The 25,731-nt window shown below is 40.4% G+C and overlaps 1 protein-coding gene across 4 annotated transcripts in view; it reads left to right on the top strand.

Moving 5' to 3' along the window:
• MED13L (mediator complex subunit 13L) overlaps positions 1–25,731 on the top strand; it is a 286,174-nt gene that overhangs the window by 217,726 nt on the left and 42,717 nt on the right. For all 4 annotated transcript variants that reach the window (XM_059676953.1, XM_059676952.1, XM_059676954.1 and 1 more), the window contains exons 5-13: positions 1,291–1,436; positions 4,366–4,557; positions 4,939–5,127; positions 9,093–9,258; positions 11,513–11,617; positions 15,022–15,753; positions 17,020–17,245; positions 18,240–18,345; positions 18,661–18,785. In XM_059676953.1, coding sequence (XP_059532936.1) covers positions 1,291–1,436; positions 4,366–4,557; positions 4,939–5,127; positions 9,093–9,258; positions 11,513–11,617; positions 15,022–15,753; positions 17,020–17,245; positions 18,240–18,345; positions 18,661–18,785 — 1,987 coding nt within the window. The remainder of the gene's footprint in view (positions 1–1,290; positions 1,437–4,365; positions 4,558–4,938; positions 5,128–9,092; positions 9,259–11,512; positions 11,618–15,021; positions 15,754–17,019; positions 17,246–18,239; positions 18,346–18,660; positions 18,786–25,731) is intronic.

Here is a 25,731-nt window from a genome sequence, read left to right on the forward strand (position 1 = left end):
GAAGATGACCTGTTTATAGTGTAGTTTTCATACAGAAAGGACAGTGTGTTGTTACTATTTTCTTATTGTAAACTTGAAACATAAAAAGTATGGTATAAAGAGGATGTTTAAATTTTTTAAAATTCTTACAAGATTATAGTTACTGCTTTGTTTACTGTATTGTGCTAAATACCCATATGCCAAGACTAGGTGTTTCTTATTGATGAAACTTCACATCCTAGTAAAACACAAAATGCTCTCAGGTTATCTTAAGATAGTTGCCAAGAAAGAATATAATATATGCTTTGCTATGTGATGGAGTGGACCTTTTATCATTTTTATTTTTATTTTTCCTTAAAACCTTATAATTTTATACTTTCATAACATTTAATGTTTTGACTGGCACTCACAATACACTTTATAATATTGTAAAGAACTTTTGAAAAGCAAATTTTGGCGATGAATTTTTACACGGTTGCCTGGCGCCTCCAGTGATTTGGTTCATCAGGCACATGTTCTTGTGAGCTGTCTTGAAAAGTGGAGATGTTATGGCTGGCTTAGGGCCAAAGTTAACAACTTTGAAATAATGTGCCACTGTAGTAATTTTGAAATTATTTTTTTCAAGACACATGATTTTTGTGAATTTTTAGCTAATTGTGTGGAAAACAGGGATGTGTTGGATGCTTTAATAAAATTTTGTGATCAGAAGTAAATTGCAAAAATAAATATAATAGATTACCAGCTCATTAAGACACTTGTTTTACCTTTGCAGCTGTATATTAGGAATTTATATACAGTGCTATCTTTAATTGCTATTTTAAAGTCAACAGTGTTAACCTTACTGTAATGTTGTAAGCTTGTAAGTTTGGTATTATTGTTATTACATACCAAACCTAAGCAAAACTGTTTTCTCATTGTCCCTAGACTCAATTAAAAGCCAGTTCAGATACTAGTACTTGAGAAGGTAGAAAAATTTCATTCTTTTTCTGTTCCCAGGAATGTATAAGTCAGCATAGGAGACTTTTTGCAAATGAAACAGGAAGCATTCTTTACAACAGCTTTCAAAATTTCACAATGCTACATAACTAATTTTTCAGACTTATCTGGCAGCTTTAATTTAGTTAGTTGCCAACAAGTTATGGTCATATTACTTGTCCACAATCAACTGGAAATTTATGCTGTTAATATCATCAGAGGCAAGTTTTGCTGAATGGTTGATAAAGTAAAGCTATATCCCATCTGTAGTTCTTGTATCTAGCATTCATTTTATATCAAAATGTAGAGTTGAGTTTCTCATTATTTCTTTTCCAGTGAACATTTGTCCTGTGCTTTCACATTCTTTCTTCATGGGGAAAGTAATGTATGCACAAGTGTGGAGATTGCCCAACACCAGCCAATTTATTTGATCAATGAGGAGCATATACATATGGCTCAGTCTTCACCTGCACCATTTCAAGGTAAGTAAATGGTGATGCCCTGCTCTTTCCCTTCCCCCCTCTCCACCTTACTGGCTGGCCAGCCATCTGCCCAGTTAGGTTTTGCAGAATGAGATATTATCTTTAATGGACATTTTAAAGGTAAGCATAAAGGTCAGTTTCTGAAGAAGAAAGACCAACATTTCAAAATCTATATAATAAAAGCCTAATATGCTAAGTGTCCGGTCGTCCGGTTGGCCGTTCAACCAATCAAAGTGTAATATGCTAATGATATGCTAAGGTCGCTCAGCCACGCACTATGATGTGCACTGACCACCAGGAGGCAGCCGCTCTGACCGGTAGGTTAGCTTGCTGGTGGGGTCCAGCCGATTAGGACTGAGCGAGACATGCCCTGGAGCCCTCCTGCAGTCTCTCCTTGGCTGGTCAATCTCCTGCGACCCTCCTCAGCCCCTATCGTGCACTGGTGGGGTCCCTCGGTCTGGCTTGCATCCTCTTGCAATCCGGAACTCTTCAGGGGATATCAGAGAACCGGTTTCGGCCCGATCCCACAGGCCAGGACAAGGGACCCCACTGGTGCACGAATTCGTACACTGGGCCTCTAGTTAAATTATAATAGCTTGCTGGGTTTTTTTGTTGATTTGTTTTTGCTGAAAGTTTATCACATATACAATGTGGTCTTATGTGAAGCTGAGTTGAGAAATAAAATGTAGAGACTTCCTGCAGAAAAAAAGATTAATAAGTATTTGGAAAACATAATCCTTATAAATTAAAGGTTTTTATTGTTTTGTTTGTTCCACTGTTTCAAGAATGCCATCATTTGCAGATATTCACTATTACACTTAGTATTTGAAATTTTAATCAAAATCAAATTTCTAGAGTTGTGTAATATATAATTTAATCAGTGATGGTAATAACTTTATTGTTTTCTCTTAATTATAGGCTACATTGATTATAGGCATTTGGTTGTAATTTAATAGACATTCATATTTTTTTCTGTATTTTTTTAGACATTCATATTTTTATTCTCAGCTTATCACCAAAATATCACCAAAATAACCTCATGTCCCTTTTCTGTAATTGTGCATTCTATATATCTTCGGTTTTGTGTTGGAATTCAGAATTTTCTATGAATAAACTTTAAAATGTTTTAATGTTAGATTGAACCATATGGAAACATCTTTTTTTTTTTTTGATCAGTTCAATTTGTCTTTGCTAGAGATGTCTGATTAAAATAGTCTTACTATAGTACACAATATAATTTTTAAAACACTGATATTTTAACAGACATGACTGAAGTATTTTTATTGATATAACCGTTTGTTATATTAGATAAATATGAATATTTATCCTCCATATTATTTATGATTGCCTTTTTGGTTTTCTACAGATGATTCTGATTTAATTTGATAAAAGCATCTGTTTCTTGCCCTAAAGTACTACTTACTTTCCCCCTACCTCCCACTTGCAACGTATTTTAAACTATGTTCATTATTATTCTGTAATTTGGGGTGTTTTGTGTGTGGGCTGCTATACAAAAACAGCCCAATTCTCAGACTGTACACTTGAGAGTTATACATTATGCACATATTATGGATTGTCAAAATTATTTAAATACTATGTTTCCTTGACTGTGAAGGTGCTGAGGACCATCTGACTTCATTCTAGACGTTATCACTCAAAATAAAAGCATTTCTTTATGGTTACAAAAGGAATTACTAGTCATAAGGGAAGGTAACTAACCTAAGTTGAAAAGGATACTTTTAGGTATACCAGGTCCCTATAGACCACTTATTTTTAAAATCTTATTGGTTTGTTGCTAATGCTTCAAATCATAGAGAAAACCTTTGTGGGACATTGTCCTGCTTATTTCCCTAGATTAATGTGAGGAGGTACATTCTTAGGGCAGGTGCTGGCCTATAGATGAACTGTAGTGAACATAATGATATTGATGTAGGAATTTCCTAGAAGTATTAATATAGGAAAATTGCCCTTGATTAACTGTGTTTAGAGTCAGTAATTTTAGCCCATTTGAATCAGTGAGGAACAGCAGAAAGGCACCAAGAAATATGTGATGTCTAAAGCTATTTCTGTCTTGATTGATGTGGTATACCATCCAGCTGTTAAATAAAGCCATCAAAAAGAAAAAGAATACCCCATTTAATAACTATGCTGAGATTTTTTTTTTTTAATTAGGAGTAAGAAAAAGTGACCTCTTTATCCCAGAAAAGTGTTATTTGGAAGGTTGAAATACTCACCCTGAGGCTAAGAACTGGCTGGGTTATACACAGCACTGTGTTAACTACATTTTTGTGTGTAGCTCAGTGAAAATGACATCAAGGTCAATTACTGAAAGAGAAAGAAGGATTTTAAGTCCTTTAGTGAAATAAATTTTATTTGGAGTTGTTTTATCAACAGATTTCTAAAACAGTAGAGATATGCCTGAATAATAAAGAATTATATTTTATAGTAGGTAAATTAAGGCTTTTCTGCTAATAGAAGTTTTATTTATGCATAATATTTTGGTTACCACAGACTTCAGGAAGTATCAAGAACCATAGGAAGAGTGTTCAAGTTCTTGGCAGGTTTTGGGGTTGTATTGAATGGTTTTATTCTGTGATGGAAGACTCAGTGTTTATGTTGTATAAGCTATTATCAAATTGATAAGTATAAGCTTTAACATACAGATAATTTATATACTGTGTGTTGCTATAGCTTCTGATAGTACTATATCTCCCCCATTTGATTTCCTTCAAAAATTGATGTGAGTTGAGAGGCATACAAGTAAGAAGTAATAAAATTAAAAACTTGAAAGAATCACACTTTGAAAGGAGTTAGCAAATAAAGAGCAATATACATTAAATGATGCTATACTTTAATCTAAAAATACCACAACAGTTAAGTAGGAATTATTACTGTGATCTGTAACATATGTTTCTCCTCCCTGACTCAGTACTGGTAAGTCCTTATGGATTAAACGGCACGCTAACAGGCCAAGCATACAAGATGTCCGACCCAGCCACCCGTAAGTTGATAGAGGAATGGCAGTATTTCTACCCAATGGTGCTGAAAAAGAAAGAAGAATTGAAAGAAGAGGAGTTGGGGTACGACAATGATTTCCCTGTGGCAGTCGAAGTAATTGTTGGTAAGAGAAAATATTTTGCCTGAAGAACTTTATTCTGTCTTCATCTTCCTTAATTTAAAAAGATAATCACTTAGATTCATCAAAAATAATCTCCATAATTTTCCCATTTTTAAAATTCTCTTGACACAGTGGTTATACTGAATAGTTTTCTTGCCTGAAGCACCAATGGTCCCTGGATTCCAAATGCTATTATTATAATTTTGGAACACATGGTTAAGCAGCTATTAACTTATGGAAGAATGGGACATATCACTTTTTGCAGGACCTAATGAGTATCCCATGCTCACCAGAGCTTTGACTCTGACCACTGGAATAATAAAGTTGGCAGTCTAGTGTGAACTTTCTCTCAGCCCTGATTCTCTCCTTGCTCTTTCCTTACAGGTGGTGTCCGGATGGTTTATCCTTCAGCTTTTGTTCTGATCTCTCAGAATGACATCCCAGTTCCTCAGAGCATTGCCAGTGCTGGAGGCCATATTTCAGTTGGGCAGCAGGGACTTGGTAGTGTGAAGGACCCAAGTAACTGTGGGATGCCTCTTACCCCGCCCACCTCTCCAGAACAGGCTGCCACAGGTGAGTACAATCCAGGAATGTTCTGGGTAAATGCGATCCCAGAAAATCATCTAGTTCCCTTGCCATAGGACAGGGAGAAAACTCATCTTGAGAAATTCCTGGTGAAAGAGGTGGAAGTTGGGTAACACGGGAATTTTACAAAATGGAAAAGGAAAAATTTAAACAAACAGAATGTATATGCTTCAGAATTTTAGTCTCTGAATTAACCAGTTAAATAATTTAGTTGTTTCTCTTAAGTTCTACACACACATCTGTTCCTTTTAACACATGTGTGTGCATATACATACATACTGTCAGGAAATAAGATGAAGGCTGCTTCTTTGTTGTAAACAAATGGAAAACACTACATCAGAGAGTGGCTGGAACTTTTGCTCAGTTGACTATTGCCAGACAGAGATGTGTCTTAGACAGTTCTTATTCTACTTTGATAAAGTTAGGCCAGCATCCAGGAGCTCTGAATAAATGCTTTGCCCTGTCAGTAATCTTTGTCCATTAATGATAAATGTTATCCAAAATGTGAAAATCTTGACAAACAGTTTTCCTTCATGGAAAAATTCAGAAATTGTTTAAATTGAGAGGATTTTATCTTTTTGTTGAATAGTATATTTTGTATATTAAATTTTGTGGTAGTTGACTTTCATTGGAAATCTAGTCACTAAAGAAAAGATATTCATCACACTTGAGCTGAAATGAGATTATTTATAGGTATTTAATGTGGACATGTTGGTAGGAACATCAAAATAAAAGTCTTAGCTGCTAAGCTTTGAAAACACTCTCAAGCATGTTACACACCAACATGGTAATTTTCATGAGGATTAGGTATTTCAGTTTCTAGCATACTGCTTGCCACATAGTGGGCCTTCAATAGAAGTTCATGGTTAAACAGTATGTTGGGAAAAGTATAGATTTTGTGATTGAACACACCTAATTTTAAAGCTTGTCTGTAGCTTTTTAAGTGAGTGACCTTATTTAACTCTTACACTTGTTCTGAACCCCAGCTTCCTTCTCTGTCAAATACTCCATTCTTTTTTTTAAAAAAAAATATATATTTTTATTGATTTCAGAGAGGAAGGAAGAGGGAGAGAGAGATAGAAACATTAATGATGAGAGGATATCATTGATTTCTTCCTCCTGCATGCCCCACATAGGGATCGAGCCCACAATCCGGACAGGTGCCCTGACTGGAAATCGAACTGTGACCTCAGGGTTCATAGGTCAACACTCAGCCACTAAGCCACGCCGCTGGGCACAAATACTCCATTCTCTACAAGGTTGTTATATGTATTAGGTATTATACTTGACAGAGTTGTGTAAATAGTTTCACAGTATACGCATGAATTACTCTGATACTGTGTGGGAGACAGAAATGCACAACATGCGGCCTCTGTTTCTAAGGGCTGTGTAAGTTGCTAAGATGGTGGGAAAATATGCATCTGGCTCTAACTTGGTAGAGCAGAGAGTTTGGATGATTTCTTGTGAAAAGATTTGCTCAAACAATTTTTATTAACTACTTTAAAATGAAAAAAGAAAAACTACTTTTATAATCTTTCATAATAATCACCATAGAGAAGATACATTAAGGAAAGATTAGAACTATCAGTATTTTGAAGTTTTAATCACATTTCATATAAAGGTTTGTATTTTTAACAATTGCACTCCATAAGTTGTCATCCCTTTTTGTTTTATTTATTTTGCCCAGCATTTAGTGAAATTTATATTCAACTTAAAATTGAAGGCTTACTGTGTGCATAAATAAGGCCTTGACCTCTTATGGATAAGTTCAGAACTCTAAGTGTCATAACTCAAAATTAAGAGGTTTTGTTTATGGTGGGTTTCAGTGTGGAGTTCATGGCTATAGATCTTCCAGCTCCTTCCCCTCTAAATCTCTGAATGTCATTGTGCTAGGCCCTGGGTCAGTAAGTCCCCTGATGCTTCCTCCCTAAAGAAAGCAAGCAAAAAACAAAACACAAACAAACACAATGAAATAAAAGTTACTGGAATCTTTGCTGTAAAATGAACTTGTCCAAATGCGTACATCATGATATGTGAGTTACAGCTTAAAACTCTTAACTGCTCCATCAGAAAGAGTCCTGCTCAGCCTTGTCGCTCTGCATTGATTAACATTGAGCATTGCCATGGTTTTCTAGATATAGGACGAAATGGGTTACTTTGCCCCTAAAGTGGCCGAGGGTTGCCTAGAGCAGTGGTCGGCAAACTGCGGCTCGCGAGCCACATGTGGCTCTTTGGCCCCTTGAGTGTGGCCACGAAGTTTCAGTCGCACTTTTACGTGCACACCCACACGTGGTATTTTGTGGAAGAGCCACACTCAAGGGGCCGCAGTTTCCCAACCACTGGCCTAGAGTAACGGGACCCAGGAGGACCATTGGTTTTGGTGAAGTCACTTGTGAATAGGCACATCAGCTTGCCTCTTCTGTCTATATAGACACTTGTAAGAACTAACACTCAGCATGCATTTAACAGCATGGAGTACAAATCCTGTTTAGTTCCATACAAGATATCACCCACATTTTAGCTAAATTGTTAAAAGCTATTGAAAAACATTGACTTAACTTTAATCAGAAAAGACTGTGGCTTGTTTTCTGTACCCCTCGCCTTTATTGGTCATAACTTCCTTTAACTCCATGGACATATGATCTCTTTAGCTATATTGTAGGGTGTTCAGTGGCAAAGACTGAGTTATCTACTTCTGCTGTTTATTTCTTCACTTTGCTTTGTTTTAGAAGAGGCATTTGAAAGTCCATTGTAAAATGGAAATGAATTATTTTGCATCATGAACCAAGTCAGGGAACTTTTAAGATAAAAGGTAGCAATGAAAGACCAAATTTCTTATCTCCTTTATCTCATTTGTAATGTAACAGTACTTTTCTGGGGAACAAGAAAGCTTCCATTTCTTAGAATGTAAGCACTTGGGGTTGGTTTCTTTCTTTAAAAAAAAAAAATACAGCTGAGCCTAACCATTCAACTCATCATTGTTTTGTTGCATTGATGCCAAGAATATTAGTTTGTGATTTCTTTTTCAGATGAGAATGGAGGTTTCCAGAGTTCTAAAAATAGATTATTTTGGTCAGGATGTTTTGCATTCTATTTCTGTTCATAGTAAAACCCACAATATATTTATGAAATCAAAAAGATGAAAGTAATTGATATTTAATACTGGAAACTGACTTCAGTATTTGTTTTGTATGAGACAGAAGTAATAAAATACTCATGACATAATAATCACTATTATCAGAAGTCATAATGGTTATAATAGAAAAAAATGGATGACATACCACCTATAGTTGGAGAAACAAAGTGTAGTTAGAAACCAGTGAATTTTTAATGTCCTTTTATTAAAATGTTGAGACAACCTCTTTCAATGTTTTAAGTACTACACTTTCATAAATAGTGTCGGACATTAGGACAAGCAGTCCCACACACAAATTTGAAATTTGACCTTGTTAAAAGCTTTCTGCCAGTAAGTTTTTTCTTCTACTAGGGCGCTGTGCACAGTTGTTACACAACCATTTAGCTAAACAAGCGTAAAGTTCCCTCTACTGTTTTGTTTTGCCTTGAAACTTATTTACTGCATTGGGATTTAAAAATTCAAAGCAGTCTGTGCATGTTTATGTCTTTGATATTATGATGTATGAACCCTTCTGTGTACGTTATTTCCAGTCCCCATTCGAGCAGGAATGCCTCTGTGGTTATGCCCATGAGGGAGTGTGAGTGTGTGAGTGTTGATGTGATGAACTATTTTAGGGAGAACACAAAGAATCATACAAAATGCCAACAACAACAAAAATCTATACTGTCACAAACTTTACTCATAGCTACAGAGAATGTTATTATTGCAAGGGGCAGGAGCAAAGTTACATGAATATGAGTCTTAACAATTAAAATGTTTATGTTAAATAAGCTAGCTTTTCAGAAAAATGACATTGCAACTTCTCTGTCTTTTCCAGGTGAGAGTGGAGGTGCTCAGAGTGCTGTCAGTCACTTAGGTGCCCAAGATGGGGGGATGATAACTATGCACAGTCCAAAGAGATCGGGGAAGATTCCTCTAAAACTCCACAATCACATGGTCCATCGAGTCTGGAAGGAATGCATCCTCAACAGAACGCAGTCCAAGTATGTTTTTTTGCATTATGTCTGGATTGTGGTTTAGTAACCATCTCTTTGATTACTATACAAAGAGGGTCAGTCATATTACACTGCTGTGTGACAAAGCCTGAGGGGTCATTAAATAGGTATTTCTTTATTTTGAAAATAATAGTATGGATAAATTCTTTTTTAAGTTTTTATTGATTTCAGAGAGCCAAGGAGAGGGGGAGAGAGATAGAAACATCAATGATGAGAAAGAATCGTCTATCAGCTGCCTCCTGCACGCCCCTAATGGGGATCAAGTCTGCAACCCAGGCATGTGCCCTGACCCTGAATTGAACCATGACCTCTTGGTTCATAGATTGATGCTCGATCACTGAGCCATGCTGGCCAGGCCATAATAGGATAAAAGTTAATGCAAACATGTTAAAATACAGATGATAACTTGATTTGATTATTCAGGAAATTTTGAAGTTCCTGATAACAATTTATGAATGTTTCCTATTTACAGAGAGAAATTACCTTCTTTGCCACGTTTTCTATTTTATATTGACCTTATGCTTTAATTGACAATACATTTCTGAACTGAATTAATGACAATTGGAGGGGTGTTTACCAGCCTCTGTGCTTCTGTTTGTTCATTTGGGGAAATTGTATTCTTTTCTTTCCCCTATCCAACTTTCTTACCTTTCTTCTTTTCTTTCTTTCTTTCCTCCCTTCTTTTCTGCCCTCCATTTCTCCCTCCTTTAACATATTTTTGGAAAAGAGGAAGAACTGACTATAAGAGATTACTGTTGATATTTTAATTGCATGAATAATAATGACAATAGTAGTCAATAAATGCTTTTTTACTTATCAGGATTTAGGTAATCATTCTGCTTATTTTCATATCTATTTTGATATGGTTGAGATGTCCACTTTCTTAACAGATGCAAGTAAATAAATGAACCTTGATTCTGTGGAATAGAATAAATATGGACATTCTTGCCAGTAACTAAGAACTCCATTCATTTAGAAGTCAGTCAGATGTTTCTTAGTGACTACTATGCAGTCTTTATATACAGATTTAAAACTTGTCCTTTGGACCTAGCTTTTAGAAAATTCGATACTATATATTTATTTCTCAATGAATTGGTTCTAGAATAGGCTGCTGAAGAAGATGTAATAAATAAGCTAAAGTAATTGCCATGAAAAATCATATGTCACATTCTAGAATTAAAAAGTTATCTCTAGTCATTTAAAAATGATCTTTTCCTTTAGAATAATACTTTCCCTTTTATCTGCAATACCTACCCGTGGTCAGCAAACTGCGGCTCGCGAGCCACCTGCAGCTCTTTGGCCCCTTGAGTGTGGCTCTTCCTAAGCCTTAGGAGTACCCTAATTAAGTTAATAACAGTGTACCTACCTATGTAGTTTAAGTTTAAAAAATTTGGCTCTCAAAAGAAATTTCAACCATTGTCATTGTCATTGATATTTGGCTCTGTTGACTAATGAGCTTGCTGACGACTGACCTAGACCATTTCCAAATTAACATTTTCTTTTTCTTTTCCTTTCATTTACCTTTTTTTTCTTTTTTTATTACCACTAACCTTTCATCTCCACCAACTCTAACAGACTGTGTCCTCTCTATCAGCAGCATAGAACAAGGTAGCAAGACACCCAGAAAGGCAGGAGAGGGTGGAGAGCAAGAGAATTCCTTGCAGAGCCATCATCAAAACATTTTACAGTGTCAGCTGTAGCAAAATCAGCAATAAAAAAATCTGGCCTGGTCTTATTTTCACTATGTAATAATAAGCATCTCCTTTTTGCTACCAATTGTCAGTGACGTGTAGGAAATATTTTTGTTTCTTGTCTTTTGGTTCACATTCCAGGTATGGAGTCCTGCCCTTAATGCTAGCAAATACAGGAGTTGTAAAGGTGACTTCAGCAATCTAACTGAGGGCATATAATTCACAGATTCTGTGAAAAGATAATTTTTTAAAATTTAGGGTATTTCTGCAAAATTTAGGCGGCTTTTTAAAAAGTTATAATGAATAGTGCCAGATAGTGTTTTAATTGCTATGTGTACTGTCCATTTTAAATGTGCATTAAACTTAAATAGATATATTTTGAATCCTGCTTCTTCTGATGTAAAGAACAAGTAGTAGTCCATCTCCCCACCTTGGATTGCTCTGAACTATTATCTGCAGGATACCATTACTATATAAAATGTGTAAATATTTTTAACATTTTTTCCCCCGGGGATTATGTTTACACAGCTCACATTTTTAACCTTTTCTAGGAGGAGCCAAGTGTCAACTCCAACTCTTGAAGAAGAGCCTGCTAACAATCCTGCTACTTGGGATTTTGTGGATCCAACCCAAAGAGTCAGCTGTTCCTGCTCTAGGTGGGTGGAGAAAAGGCAGAACAGTCATCTGACCTGTCCTCTCAGACCCCTTCTTCCCCATTGTTTTGTTTTAAATCTTCTTCTTCCAGTAAGTAAGAAAAGGATAGGTCTTTTCTTATATGCAGATGATATTGTTTTATTGTCAGGACTCGAAAAGAGTCCTTTTAGACAACTGGCCCTGATACTCATTTGCTACCACGGATTTCTTAGGGTAGCTGTGTCAAAACTAAAGGCATTTATTTGACAAGACAATCTCTTGCCCTTTAAATGAATTTACTTAACTACTCTTAATTTTAAAGTGGAGATAAATAGTAAACAAGTCAGCTTGAGTTAATAGAATTTGGATTAAATATACATTCTATAGATAATTTGTTTTGTTGTGGGTGCTGGTGTTTTTTGATGACTAAGGCAGATATTTGTAATAAAACCTGTCCAAGGCTAAGATTGTTGCTCATTCATTTAGATATTAGAATAGGAACCCAAATTGTTTTCTGTAGGAAAATTTTGCACTCCTCCTGGATATTTCCTTGACTTACCACTTTTTGTGGTGGTAAAGAATCTTATTGTCATGAGTTTTCATTAGGGTTCTGATTAAGTGTATGTCAGCCTTTACTGCTCCCCCTACCCACCCTTGCTCACTTGACTATTAGAACCTGTGCTTTTGATTATTCACTTAGTGAGTAGTTTTGCTTCCAAAGTATGCATTTTCACATTTGATATTGCTCCATACTTATAGAAAGTTTAGATGAGAAAAAGTATATTTAGAACATTGCCATTCATTTCTCTAGTTTAATGGGATTCTTAGTGTGGCATAAATTGAATTGGCTTATTGGCTTTGGGAGGAAGGGGTGTGCTTGTGTGTGTGTGTGTGTGTGTGTGTGTGTGTGTACACTTACACAACAATTTTGACACCTGCCTGATTCCCCTTAAGTTGATCCCCTTTTATCAAGCTCTGCCTTGTTAGTCAGCTTTCTGTTGAGAGATACTCTAAGTATTAGCCTAATGAAACCCATGATTGATTTTTCAAGGAGGATGTTTTTTAAGAAGTTATTGGCTCATCAAGGGACCTCTCTGTGAGCATGTGAGAAGCTCTAGTCTTAGGATAGGTGTGGTATACCAGTTGAATACTTTTGTCTCTAGACCATTGTGAATTGTGTGACATAAAGTATTTTCCTAACATTGGTTTTTAAACAGCTCAGAACCCAGGTTTAGTTCACCTTTAGAAAGTATGGAGGCCGTAAATTTTAGTATATTTAACTTTATTAGTTCCTTCATCTTATTTTTTTTTTTTTGCTATTTTCCTTACACTAGATTTCTTTCACTATAAAAAATAACCCTTTTACTGATTTATGTCATATTTTTATTTACTACCTTGAATTATTTTTACCTGAAGTTCAAATAAACAAATAACACTTTTCTTTTTGTCCTCTGAAGTTACTGTTATATTTCCTCACAAAAACCTCGAATACCTCAGGTCTTTCTTAAAGTTATGCATTGCAGCCCATTGATTTCCAAATATTTATTTACAGACCTGGCTTCTCACATGTACTTTAGTCTTATATTTTTGGGGGGTGCCATTTATATTCTTAATATTGACATGTCTGTTTTCTCCCAAATCAGGTACCCTATTGTCATTTTTATCACAATTTCCCCTTCTTAGTCTAGAAACTTCATTTATTTATTTTTCTTTATTTTCTAGATCAGTTTTATCATTGCATTTTATAATGACTTTCTTTGAAATGTGTATTGTAATGTCATTCTACTTTCCTCATTCTTTTAGCCTCCATGTGTTTCAACACTGTTTGGCCCTGCCTCTGGTTCCTTTCCACCACTGGACCACTCATATAGTTAGCCTTCTGAGGCTGATCTTCCTGTTGCCTGCTTCAGTGAGGTCCCTTTCTGTTCAGAAATTTGCAATACTTGTCTGTTACTTACTGGCATATTCCTAATTCTAACCATTTCACAATGTAGCTGAGTCATTAAATATAATTGAAAAAATTTGACTTTATAAGATTATCCACTTTGCCAAAAGCCCTTACTTTGAAGAGGCTACTATTAAATATCTATCAAAGGACTGATGTGGTTAAATGCTCTCTGAGAAAATCCAAATCAAGAAGTTTTAGTAAAAGACTTTCGGTTTTAAAATAAGCACCCTTAGAAGATATCACTGAGATATTCTCAGATGAGACATTCATCTCTTACTGTAGTACTGTGCCCTTGGGACTCAAAGCACAGGTTTTACCTTATCGATAATCGCTTTATGGTTAGACGACCTTCTTCAAAGTCAGGATTTTTGTTTGTTTTTTTAGAGGAGCAAAGACTTTGGCAAGAGTGTTTTCAGATTATCTACTGCAGGATTACCAGACCCATTATGGGATGGCCTACTCCTCACTCTGTTTAATGGCCTTATGGGGCAGGGTGGCCATCCTGCTGTCCCACTAAACAATCCCATTATGCCACACAAATCCATTTTACTGCCCACTTGGGCATCATTGAGTGCAATGCAGCAGTAATTTAATGCCACCCTGGTGGCCTCAGAGAGTTACTGGAGAGCTTACATTTTTCCCTGGGAGGGATTTATATATTGGGAGGAACTGGCCGACCTGCTATATAACTTGGTTGCACAGATTAAACCTTGCCATCATCTAGGGTTCTTCCTGAGCGTTTTCTCAGCCATATTGCCAGGAAGAGTGTGAGCAGACTTGCTGTTCCTGCCTCAATACTTCATGTGCACTTGGATATGTGTTCACTCACAACAACTTTTTTACTTCTATCTCATTCTAACCTATGTAAGATCCCAAGTTGTCTTTTTCCCTTCTTTCTTAGATAATAGTGTCATATAAGGTTTCAGGTATGTTTAGGCTATTAGGTGTTAGAATTCACCCTTATTATCTTAGTTTCACATTTTGGGAGAGAGTAGCATAGTTATTTTATTCCTGATTTACAACACTACAAGCCATTATAAACCATTCTATATTGGAGTTAGTAAAGTGCTGTGAAATACAAATTAGAAGTTTTCTTTTGGCAGATGATCTCAAAACTCTTGACTTTAAGATGGAGTATGAATAGATTATCTGAGACCCTCACCAAATTGGAAAGTTTTGGAGATTTTTTTCAAATCAGTAATTTTGTAGCGTTTAGCAGTGTATGAGTTTATGATTCATAATTCCATCTCTTATCTTCTTAACTTGTATGTGGTTGATTTATTGCTTTTCATCAGGGTGTTTGCAGTTTTTAGTCATTAAAAATATAATTAACACCTAGAGTCTTTTTTGGTGTATTAGTGCATCTGCTGAGTACTTAACAAGACATAACCTCATCAGAGGCATCTCTTTTGTAATGTTATAACGATGCAGTCATTCTCATCTGTGTATTTGTTGACATTGTTTTAATTCTCATTTCAGGCATAAACTTTTAAAACGTTGTGCCGTAGGAACCAACCGACCTCCCACAATATCTCAACCAGGGTTCAATGCAGGACCATCATCATCTTCATCTTTACCACCTCCTGCTTCTTCTAAGCACAAAACAACAGAAAGACAGGAAAAGGGAGACAAGTTGCAAAAGAGACCCTTGATACCATTTCACCATAGGCCCTCTGTGGCCGAAGAGTTATGCATGGAACAGGATACACCAGGGCAGAAGCTAGGGTTGGCAGGGATAGACTCCTCCTTAGAGGTGTCCAGCAGTAGGAAGTATGATAAGCAAATGGCCGTGCCTTCCAGAAACACAAGCAAGCAAATGAATCTGAATCCTATGGATTCACCTCATTCCCCTATTTCCCCTCTGCCACCAACACTCAGCCCTCAGCCGCGAGGTCAGGAAACGGAGAGTCTGGACCCACCATCTGTCCCTGTGAATCCAGCCCTCTATGGAAATGGGCTGGAACTCCAGCAGTTGTCTACTCTGGATGACAGAACTGTCCTCGTAGGCCAAAGACTGCCTCTGATGGCAGAGGTCAGCGAGACAGCCTTATATTGTGGGATTAGGCACTCGAACCCGGAGTCATCAGATAAGTGGTGGCATAGTTTTTGTCTCCCACCCATTGATGATGTTGAGTTCCGGCCTCCAGAGCTTCAGGGTGAGAGGTGTGATGCCAAAATGGAGGTAAACTCAGAGAGCACTGCATTGCAAAGGTAAGGCGACTCTCCGCACTATCCACCTGATCACCCCCTAAATGAGGGCAAAGGCCATAGAACCCATGAATCGGGCTTTCCTCCTCACCTCTCCCTGCAGACTTTCAGATCCAAAATGAAAGAGGCTTTGCTTCATCATTTTAGACTCTGCATTTGGAAAATGTTTAAAAGTCAAATGCTTTGTCATTTGTGAGGTTTAACACACATGTCACTATGTAAACATGCTGGCATATAAAGGTCTCATTGTGGCATTTAATGTACTAGCATTACATTTAATGTACTTTGTTTTGGTCCTGCTACTAATCAAAGAATATAGCTTTATGAGACTTTCCTTACTATGGTCAGTACCTTCTTGTTTCTTGACACTTTATAAAAAATCCTCACTCAAGGATATTTTGTTTGTTTTTTAAAATATATTTTTATTGATTTCAGAGAGGGAGAGAGAGAAACATCAATGATGAGAGAATCATTGATCAGCTTCCTCTTGCACACCCCCTACTGGGGATCGAGCCCACAACCCGGGCATGTGCCCTTGACCAGAATCGAACCCAGGACCCTTCAGTCCGTGGGCCGACCCTCTATCCACTGAGCCAAACTGGTTAGGGCAGGATATGTTTTTATTGATTTTTTGAGAGAAAAAACATTGATGTGAGAGAGAAACTTTGACCGATTGCCTCTCGTACACATTCCAACTGCAGCCTGGGTATGTGCTCTGACCGGGAAAAGAACCTCCCACCATTTGGTGTACAGGACAATGCTCCAACCAACTGAGCTACCTGGCCAGGGCTCTTGACACTTTTAAGAAAGGATTTGTATGTATTTGGTTATGTATCACGTGTCCAGTAATAATGCTTAACATTTCTAGTGTTTTTGAGCTACCCTCAATTCTTAACAGTTTACACAGATTATCTCACTTAATCTTCATGTCACTACCTTAACTTCATAGATGAGAAAGAAACTAGGGTCATGCAGTTAGTAAATGACACACTTGAAATTTGAACCTAGACAATCTGTTATGAGCCCATCTGTGCTCTTAAGTGGAACCCATGGAATCAGAGACAACAATATATATTCCTCACAAAGGCTACTAAGTTTTATTTAATTGTGAATACAGTCACTAGAAGAAATTCACCATGTAAATGAATTATTTTTAAGTTCAGTTTAAGCTTTACAAATGCTTTAAGTCATAAATGCTTTTCTTTTAAAAACATCATTCTTTTTACTTTATCTTGCCTAGCCTAAAATATCATTTATTTTCCCTTTTAGACTCTTAGCACAACCTAATAAACGGTTTAAAATCTGGCACGACAAGCAGCCCCAGATGCAGCCACTCCACTTCCTTGACCCATTGCCTCTCTCACAACAACCTGGAGACAGTTTGGGAGAAGTCAATGACCCATATACCTTTGAGGACGGTGACATAAAATACATCTTTACAGCAAACAAGAAATGCAAACAAGGGACAGAGAAAGATTCCCTGAAAAAGAATAAGGTACCATTTAACATGGAGAGAGGTCCATGTGGTGTGGGTTTTGATCTATGTCAGCACAGCATGTGTGGGAGAACTGTTGAGGCAGAATGTTTGAGATAGCCGTGCCTGACTGCTCTGTCCCCATACTCATGCTCTTGGTACTATCCTATGAACAGCGTATCGTTCCCTTTTATGTCATGGCTCACCTTTGTTGAAAAGTCAGCCGAACATAAATGAAGCCTCATATTTTCCAGGCTATAGCTTGTACAGTGCATGTTTCCTCTCATATGCTAATTCTTGTTGGCCTATGCTCCCTCCTTATTTCTTTCAATTATGATTCCAAAATACTCAAAATGTAAAGAAAAAATGTTAACAGTATCTACTGTTTATTACGCGCTTACTGTGACTACTGTGCCAAGCGCTTTACCTATATCTCTTCTGAATTAATATTAACATCACTCTTTGACCATGTCAGTATTGATTATACTGTTTCATTGTCACAAAAATGAGTACTGGGTGTATCAGCTGTCTTCAGCCTTAAATGTTAAAACATTGTAAAATGCTAGACCATTTAAAGAGGTATTCTTGAGCATAGAGGAAGTAAGGCAATTAAAGGAGGCCAGTATAATTCAGGGGACTGCTTGTTAGATTCCTTACAGAGATGTATCCAGTTCTAGAATGCTTGAACCATAATTCAGCATCCAAAATTTATTAAAGGCAGCTTGTAACACCATGGCAGGTCTATAATCAAATGCCACCAGTACCATTTAGGCATAAAATCCTGATTGACTCAGAATACTCCATAGGATTGAGAGGAAAGTGTGGGAGTTTTGGTTCTGTTTAAATTCAGGGGAAAGGACATACCTTTTATTTCTTTTGGTTGCATAGACCATGGTTTATCATACTTGTGCTCATAACAAGTTCCATTCTACCCTCTAATTCTTTGTGTTCTCCCTCATATTCCACACTTTGGGTTGGTGTTCATGTGTTTTGTTTGGCTGAATTTATTATACAGTCAGAGGATGGATTTGGTACCAAGGATGTCACTACACCAGGTCATTCCACGCCGGTGCCTGATGGGAAAAATGCCATGTCTATTTTCAGTTCTGCTACTAAAACAGGTGTGTACAATGATTATTTGCCTCACTTGGATTGTTGCTAAAATAAAATGCGAGGGAGATGCTTCTCGATTTCAAATTATATTCTTGTAGTAATAGCAATAATTTGATCTCATCTTTAATATATTTTTCATAGTTTGTTTTTCAGTTCCTTTCAAAACTGATAAACATATAAGGAAATAATTGTCTCTAAATTTAACTGAAAACATAGGGAAAAATTCACAGGCAGGTGTTGCTCATTGAGATCCGTAACCTCTCCTCATTTCTTCTTCCTTAATGAAGATGCTCATTCTGTTTATTTTGTCTCCTTTCCCATAGATGTCCGGCAAGATAATGCTGCTGGCAGAGCTGGCTCCAGTAGCCTTACACAGGTGACAGATTTGGCACCTTCCCTGCATGACTTAGACAACATCTTTGATAATTCTGATGACGATGAACTTGGGGTGAGTCTGCCATAGCTACACAAACAAAAATTTCCCTAAATGGAAGGCTTTATGTTGGTGTCTCAGTATTTCGTTATAGTTGGCCTGCTGTACTTGGGGGTTTTTAGTTCAGGTTCTTGAATGTTCTTAAAAAATACTTGTGTACTTTGAAAGGATTCGAAAAGTTACTAGTCTATAACATTCCTTGGGTTTGCTTGTTGATGGCTTTTTTTCATTAATGTTATTCCTGGTGTAAATACTAAAATCTTTTACATTTGTTTTTTAAAATCCTTTGAAATATCATAAGACTAATAAAGTATTACGTAGTCCCTTTAGCTCTACATTTTGAGAGATACACAAGAATAGTCTATACTTTTTAAGATGATGGCATCATAGTAGGGAGGTAGAATTTATGCACATGGAAGTTTAATAATACCAGGCCTTATGTAATTAAAGTGACAGATAAGAATTACAATTCTTTGGAGAACAGCTGACTTGAGTCAGGAAGTTTGTGTCCTTGTCCTCCAAACCAGCTCTGTGTGTTCGGGCAAATAGAAATGCTGTTATTTCTGGGGTGCCTAGAGATTAGTAAGGTAGGCTTGCTCTTCAAGGAAATCAGTTTATTATTCTTCCATTCATGTATTTATCTTTCTTCCCATCCGTGTATTTTATGTATTTGTTAATCATTTGAAGATTAGTTCCCTTGTGTTAGCAGCTCGAGGTTACAAATATTATTAACTTACCATCCTTATACTTGAAACACCCACAGACTTCAGGAGAAATAGCATATAAATAAAATTAAAATTGTATTTATGGCTATGAGAGGAGTAATTAACTCAAATCTAAAGATGCTGGACATTCAAGTACAAAGTGACAAGCAATCAGTGTTGAACTGAAGGATTGAAGGTTAAGTAGGAATCAGATTTCTAAAGCCCTTTCTCACTTTAAAATAAAATGTATCTGATTAACAGATATTATACACCATCTATATGTATAAAAGCCTAAGCAACCGTTATGGTGGAACAACCAGAACAACTGGTTGCTATGCCACGCACTGAGCAGGCAGGCAGGCAGGCGAGAGGTTAGTGGCGAGTGGTCCTGGATTGTGAGAGGGATGTCTGGCTGCAGGGATTGGGCCTAAACTGGCAGTTGGACATCCCCAGAGTGGTACTGGATTGCGAGAGGGTGCAGGCTGGGCTGAGGGACTACCCCCTCCCCTGCACAAATTCCATGCACCGGGCCTCTAGTTAGTATTATAAGTACTTTTAAGATTATCCTATCTAATAAAAGAGAAACATGGTAATTAGCCGTACATCCGCTACCCTTCCCATTGGATAACTAGTGGCTCAGTGCACAAAATTCATGCACGGGGGAGGGTGTGTTCCTCAGCCTGGCCTGCACCCTCTCCAATTTGGGACCCCTCGAAAAATGTCCTGCCAGTTTACAGGGATTGGGCCTAAACCAGTAGTCGGACATCCCTCTCATAATCCGGGACTGCTGGCTCCTAACCGCTCACCTGCCTGCCTGCCTGCCTGATTGCCTCTAACCACTCTGCCTGCTGGCCTGTTCGCCCCCAACTGCCCTCCCCCCCACTGCTGGCCTGCTTACCCCCAATGGCCCCATCCCCCACCAGCCTGATCACCTACAACTGCCCTCCCCGCTTGGCCTCTAACTGCCTCTACCTCAGCCCCACCACCATGGCTTTGTCCAGAAGAACATCTGGAAGGCCTCCTGGAAGGTCTCCCGGTCTAATTAGCATATTACTCTTTTATTAGTATAGATATGTTTGTCTGTAAATATGGTTATGATTGCAGATATGAGTAGGACCAGGTAAAATTTTATAGAATGGGCCTTTTATTACAGATGGTGTGCCATGTATGCATTTTTTCTAAAGAAGTAAAAATTACTTTAAAAAGTGTTTCAGGAAGACTTTGAGAAATTTACGGTATCTGCTTTTCTGCCAAGAAAGTTGTCACTTTTATGCCAGAGTGAGAATTATTTGTATGCTTTGTATGTCAGCATTGGGCCACTGTGACTGAGGGGCACTTAGCTTGACTTGAGGGTAATTATCTTGCTCACTGGCTGGGAGGGAGGGTGTGTGGCAGAGGAGATAAATACTGGGTTCTGGATTATTCATAGATTGCTGACTTTCTGGACTGATTGTGCAAGCCCCTCCTTTTATTGATGTCCACCTTCTGTTGACAGACATCTACCCTGGGAGAGAAATGAGATGAAACTCTCTTTCTTGTCATTGTAAAAAGCATTTGAATTCCTAAGGTGTGATAAGACCACCCAGCCATCCACAGTCAAGGCACACATTTTCATGGAGGATGTTCCCACTCTTGAATAAATTAAAACAATTTTTTTCTTTTAATTTAAAATTTCTTCTATAACTGGTTTCTTGTTACTTAAAAGCTAGTTTTTTCTGAAACTGCTTCCAAAGCTTTTCAAGCTGTATATGTCCTTGGAATGAATTTATAAATAAGAATTGAGCCCGGCGGGTGTGACTCAGTGGTTTAGCATCGACCTATGAACCAGGAAGTCACAGTTTGATTCCTGGTCAGGCCACATGCCCAGGTTTTGGCCTGATCCCCAGTACGGTGTGTGTAGGAGGCAGCCGATCAATGATTCTCTCTCATCATTGATGTTTCTGTCTCTCTCCCTCTCCCTTCCTCTCTGAATCAGTAAGAATATATTTTAAAGAGAGAGAGAGAGAGAAGAGTGTATATGTTTGTAAATAAGAAAACATGTATTTGATGCTCTTAGAAAGTCTTATTTTCTTTCATTATAACTTGTGCAGTATAGGGAACTCCATAGATTCTCTCAATTTGAAGAAAGTTAGAGGGAGAGGTACTAATTCAGAGTTCCTTGGGAAAATGTATCATATATATATATATATTTTAAATATTCAGAAAATATATTTGGATCTAAATATCGTCTATAATTTTAACCCTAAAATATCAAGTTAAATATTTTAAAAATGGTTGGGGTGTTTGTTTTTTTAAATAAGTTAGGTTACTGGAGTTCTACATGTTACTGGATCACCTGGGGTAATTTTCTGATTGGAAAATTAAGAATTATAGTCAGAGGAAAGGACATTAGAATTTTAAAAGAACATATTCAATTTACTTTAGAAGCCGAACCTACCTTATCATGTGACTTGTTTATATGTCTGTTAAACTATATTATCACATAAGCATTGCTGCTATTGGGACAAACAATGACAGTTGATTCGGGTCATTTGAATGTTCACTGTCTGCTTTAATTTGTATGTTCGTTGTGACTCTGTCATATGCTCAATCTTCAGTGGAAATCATGAGAACCTATTATTTTTGCCCGCTCCCTCCTTTACGTTGGAAATATTCTTTTTTACCCAGAGGGACCTTAACTTTGATGTAAGGGATTGTTTCCATTGCCAACTTTTTTCTTCCTTGCCAAGTAAGAGAGTTGTTGTGAACTCTTCAGTGATGCCTTCCGCAGGATATTTGCAGATGTGGTTGGGAAAAGTCATTTCATCCCCGACCTTTGCATGTTAGGTGCTAGGGTGCCCGGGTGCTGCCTGGCCTGCGCCCAGGCTCTCCTGCCCTCCGATTGCCATGGCGATCACGGGGCCTCAGAGTTTTATTTGTTTCAGAGGAGTATAAATTATTTAAGAATTAAAGCTATGTGCACACGGCCAAAAAAAAAAAATCGGCTCCACCAGTCCCACCTGTCCTGGTAGGGACTGACAGCAAAGCCCCTCTCCATCCGGAGCCCTCCAGCCCCATGCAGACGGATCCCCCCAGGCGAGAGCCGAGCAGCGGGGACCTGAGGGCTGTGCACCTGGAGCGACTGCAGAGGGAGAGGGGCAGGCAGGAGCAGCGAGCCAAGGAGGGCCCATGGCCGCAGGCCCGGGGCTGCGGAAGTTGCCATAAAAGAAAAAGAAGAAAGATGCAAAAGGACCCCGGCCCTGGATCTGCCCTCCACGGAGGACTTCGATGCCCTGGTCTCGGCCGCCATGAAGTCTGATAACACCTGTGGCCTCCTCAAGTGCCGGGCCAGCGACGTGACTCTGGGCCAGCTCTGCCCACACAGCAGCCACCGCTACTGCCTCAGCCACCGCCAGCCCAGAATCCATGGCTGTGGGGAGAGGACCCGTGCCCACACCCCGCAGAGAATCAGCTGGGGGGCAGTGCTGTACGCAGGCAGTGGGGCCAAGGACGGGTCCCTGGACCCTGCCAAGAGGGCCCAGCTGCAGAGGAGCCTGGATAAGAAGCTGGGCCAGCTAAGCAGCCAGAGGAGTGGCAAAAGGAGGGAGAAGGAGATGTGAGCCGGCCCTCACACCCTCCGGCCTTGTCTTTGCAAATGCGAGTGGGGGCAAGCGGCCCTCCCTGGTGCTTTCTGTGCCTTATAGCTGCTCCGGTGACATGACCAGGGCTGCATGAGCAAGCCAGGGGCCTCTGGGAGAGGGTGGGTCCTCGGGCCCAGCGTGCCCTGCCTTGCGCTGGGGTGGGGGCGGGCTGCAGTGGCTGTTCCCTGGACCTTCCTGGGGAGAGCCGCCCCAGGTCTCAGTTTTGCTGGCACCAGGGCCCCCTGGGGCTCTCCGAGGTCCCTCGCCAACTGCTTTAAGAGAACCTTAGAACCTTTAAGAGAGGTTCCCGGAGTCCGGGTTGCCCTCTGTCCTGCGCCCCGCCCTCCTGCCCTCCCATCGCCATGGTGGGGGTCTGGGGTTGATGCCTGGTCTGCGCCCGGCCCTCTTGCCCTTCGATTGCCATGGTAGGGGTCCGGGGTTGCTGCCTGGCCTGCGCCCGGCCCTCCCCCCCTCCGATCGCCATGGCAATCGCAGACACAGGCCAGCCGGCAACCCTGGCCCCCTGGGGGACCGCGGTTGCTGCCTGGCCTGCAACACCACCCTCCTGCCCTCCGATCGCCATGGCGATCGAGGGACGCAGCCCCTCCCGCCCTTCGATTGCTATGGCCTGCGCCCCAGCCCTCCCGCCCTCCGATCACCATGGCGATCAGGGCTGCAGGACAGCGGGGCAACCCCAGCTTTCCGATGGCGATCACCAGCTGGGGGGTGGGGAAAGGCGGCCTTTGCCCACCCCCCAACTCTTGCCTGCTCCCTGGGTTGCCGTTCACCATTCTTCAGTCCTTCCCCTTTAGTCTCTCATCATTGCGAGTATGCAAATTAACCGCCATCTTTGTTGGCGGTTACCGCCATCTTGGCTGGCAATTAATTTGCATATCTCACTGATTAGCCAATGGGAAGGGTAGCGGTTGTACGGCTAATTACCATGTTTCTCTTTTATTAGATAGGATCAGGGTGATATGCAAATTAACTGCCAGCCAAGATGGCGGCCGGCAGCCAGGCTACTGACTCAAACAGGAGGCTTGCTTGATTCAGTGATAGAGGACTCCAATGTTCCCCGCCTGCCGCTGCTGGGCTCTGAGCTGCTAAGAAACATTGTTACAAATATAGAAGCTAAACAAAACCCCAGAAACCTGTTTTCAGTCACCTGGGATCTCAGAGCTGGAGTCGCAACAAAGTTTCAAATACAGAAAGTAAACAAAGCCAGAAACCTGCTTTCAGCAGCGAGGTCTCACAGCTAAAGCCAGCTCTCAGCTCCAGTGACAGCTATAAATCCAAGAATAAAAAAAAAAAAAAGGAACGGTTGGGAGCTTCAGTCACCCGCCAGCCTGAAAACGGCCCTCAGCCCCTCACCCAGACTGGCCAGGCACCCCAATGGGGACCCCCACCCTGAAGGGGGTGTGACCAGAAGCAAACAGCCATCATCCCCTCATCCAGGCTGGCCAGGCACCCAAGTGGGACCCCACCCTGATCCAGGACACCCTTCAGAGCAAACCAGCCGGCCCCCACCCATGCACCAGGCCTCTATTCTATATAGTAAAAGGGTAATACACCTCCCAGCACCGGGATCAGCAGAGCTGCGAGGCCTCCCGGCACCGGGATCAGCGTGACAGGGGGCAGTGCCCAAACCCCCTGATCACTCTGCAGCTCTGTGTGTGACGGGGGCAGGGCCACAACCTCCCTATCCTCCCTGCTCTGTTTGTGACAGGGAAAGGAGCCCCAACCCCCTGATCAGCCCTGCTCTGTGCATGACAGGGGGGAGCTCCCCAACCCCCTGATCGGCCCTGCTCTGTGCGTGACAGGGGGGAGCTCCCCAACCCCCTGATCGGCCCTGCTCTGTGCATGACAGGGGGCGGCGCCCCAACTCCCCAATCGGCCCTGCTCTGAGCCCGACCAGGGGCTGCGGGGCAGGCACCTAGGGATTGGGCCTGCCCTCTGCCACCTGGGAGCAGGCCTAAGCCAGCAGGTCATTATCTCCTGAGGGGTCCCAGACTGTAAGAGGGCACAGGCCAGGCTGAGGGACATCCCCCCCCCCGCCAGTGCACAAATTTTTGTGCACCAGGCCTCTAGTCTATACTAATAAAAGGGTGATATGTTAATTAGAGCAGGTGTCTTCCGGACGACCTGCCGGACAAAGCCACAGAGGCTGCAAGGGCTGAGGTTCAGGCAGCTGCAGGTGGCTGCGAAGGGCCGAGGCTCAGGCTGGCAGTGGCAGCAGCAGTGAGGTAATGGGGGCGGCGCCTTTCCCTGATCCTACAGGTTGCCTCCCACAGAGGGAGGCCAGACTGCGGTTTAGGCCAGGGGCCGAGGCAGAGGCGGTTAGGGCTGACCAGGTCGGCAGGGGAGTAAGTTAGGGGCGATTAGGCCAGAAGGGAAGCAAGGTAGGGGTGATCAGGTCAGCAGGGGGGCAAGGCAGTTAGGGGCAGATGCAGGCAGAGGCAGGTGAGTGGTTAGGAGCCAGCAGTCCTGGATTGCAAGAGGGATGCCCGACTGACATCTCCCAAAGGGTCTCAGATTGGAGAGGGTGCAGGCTGGGCTGAGGGACTCCCATTCCCCGTGCACCGGGCCTCTAGTTAGTATTATAAGTACTTTGAAGATTATCTATATACCTAAAAAGCC

The sequence above is a fragment of the Myotis daubentonii genome, chromosome 19, assembly GCF_963259705.1.
Source record: "Myotis daubentonii chromosome 19, mMyoDau2.1, whole genome shotgun sequence".
In the NCBI taxonomy this organism is placed as follows: Eukaryota; Metazoa; Chordata; class Mammalia; order Chiroptera; family Vespertilionidae; genus Myotis; species Myotis daubentonii.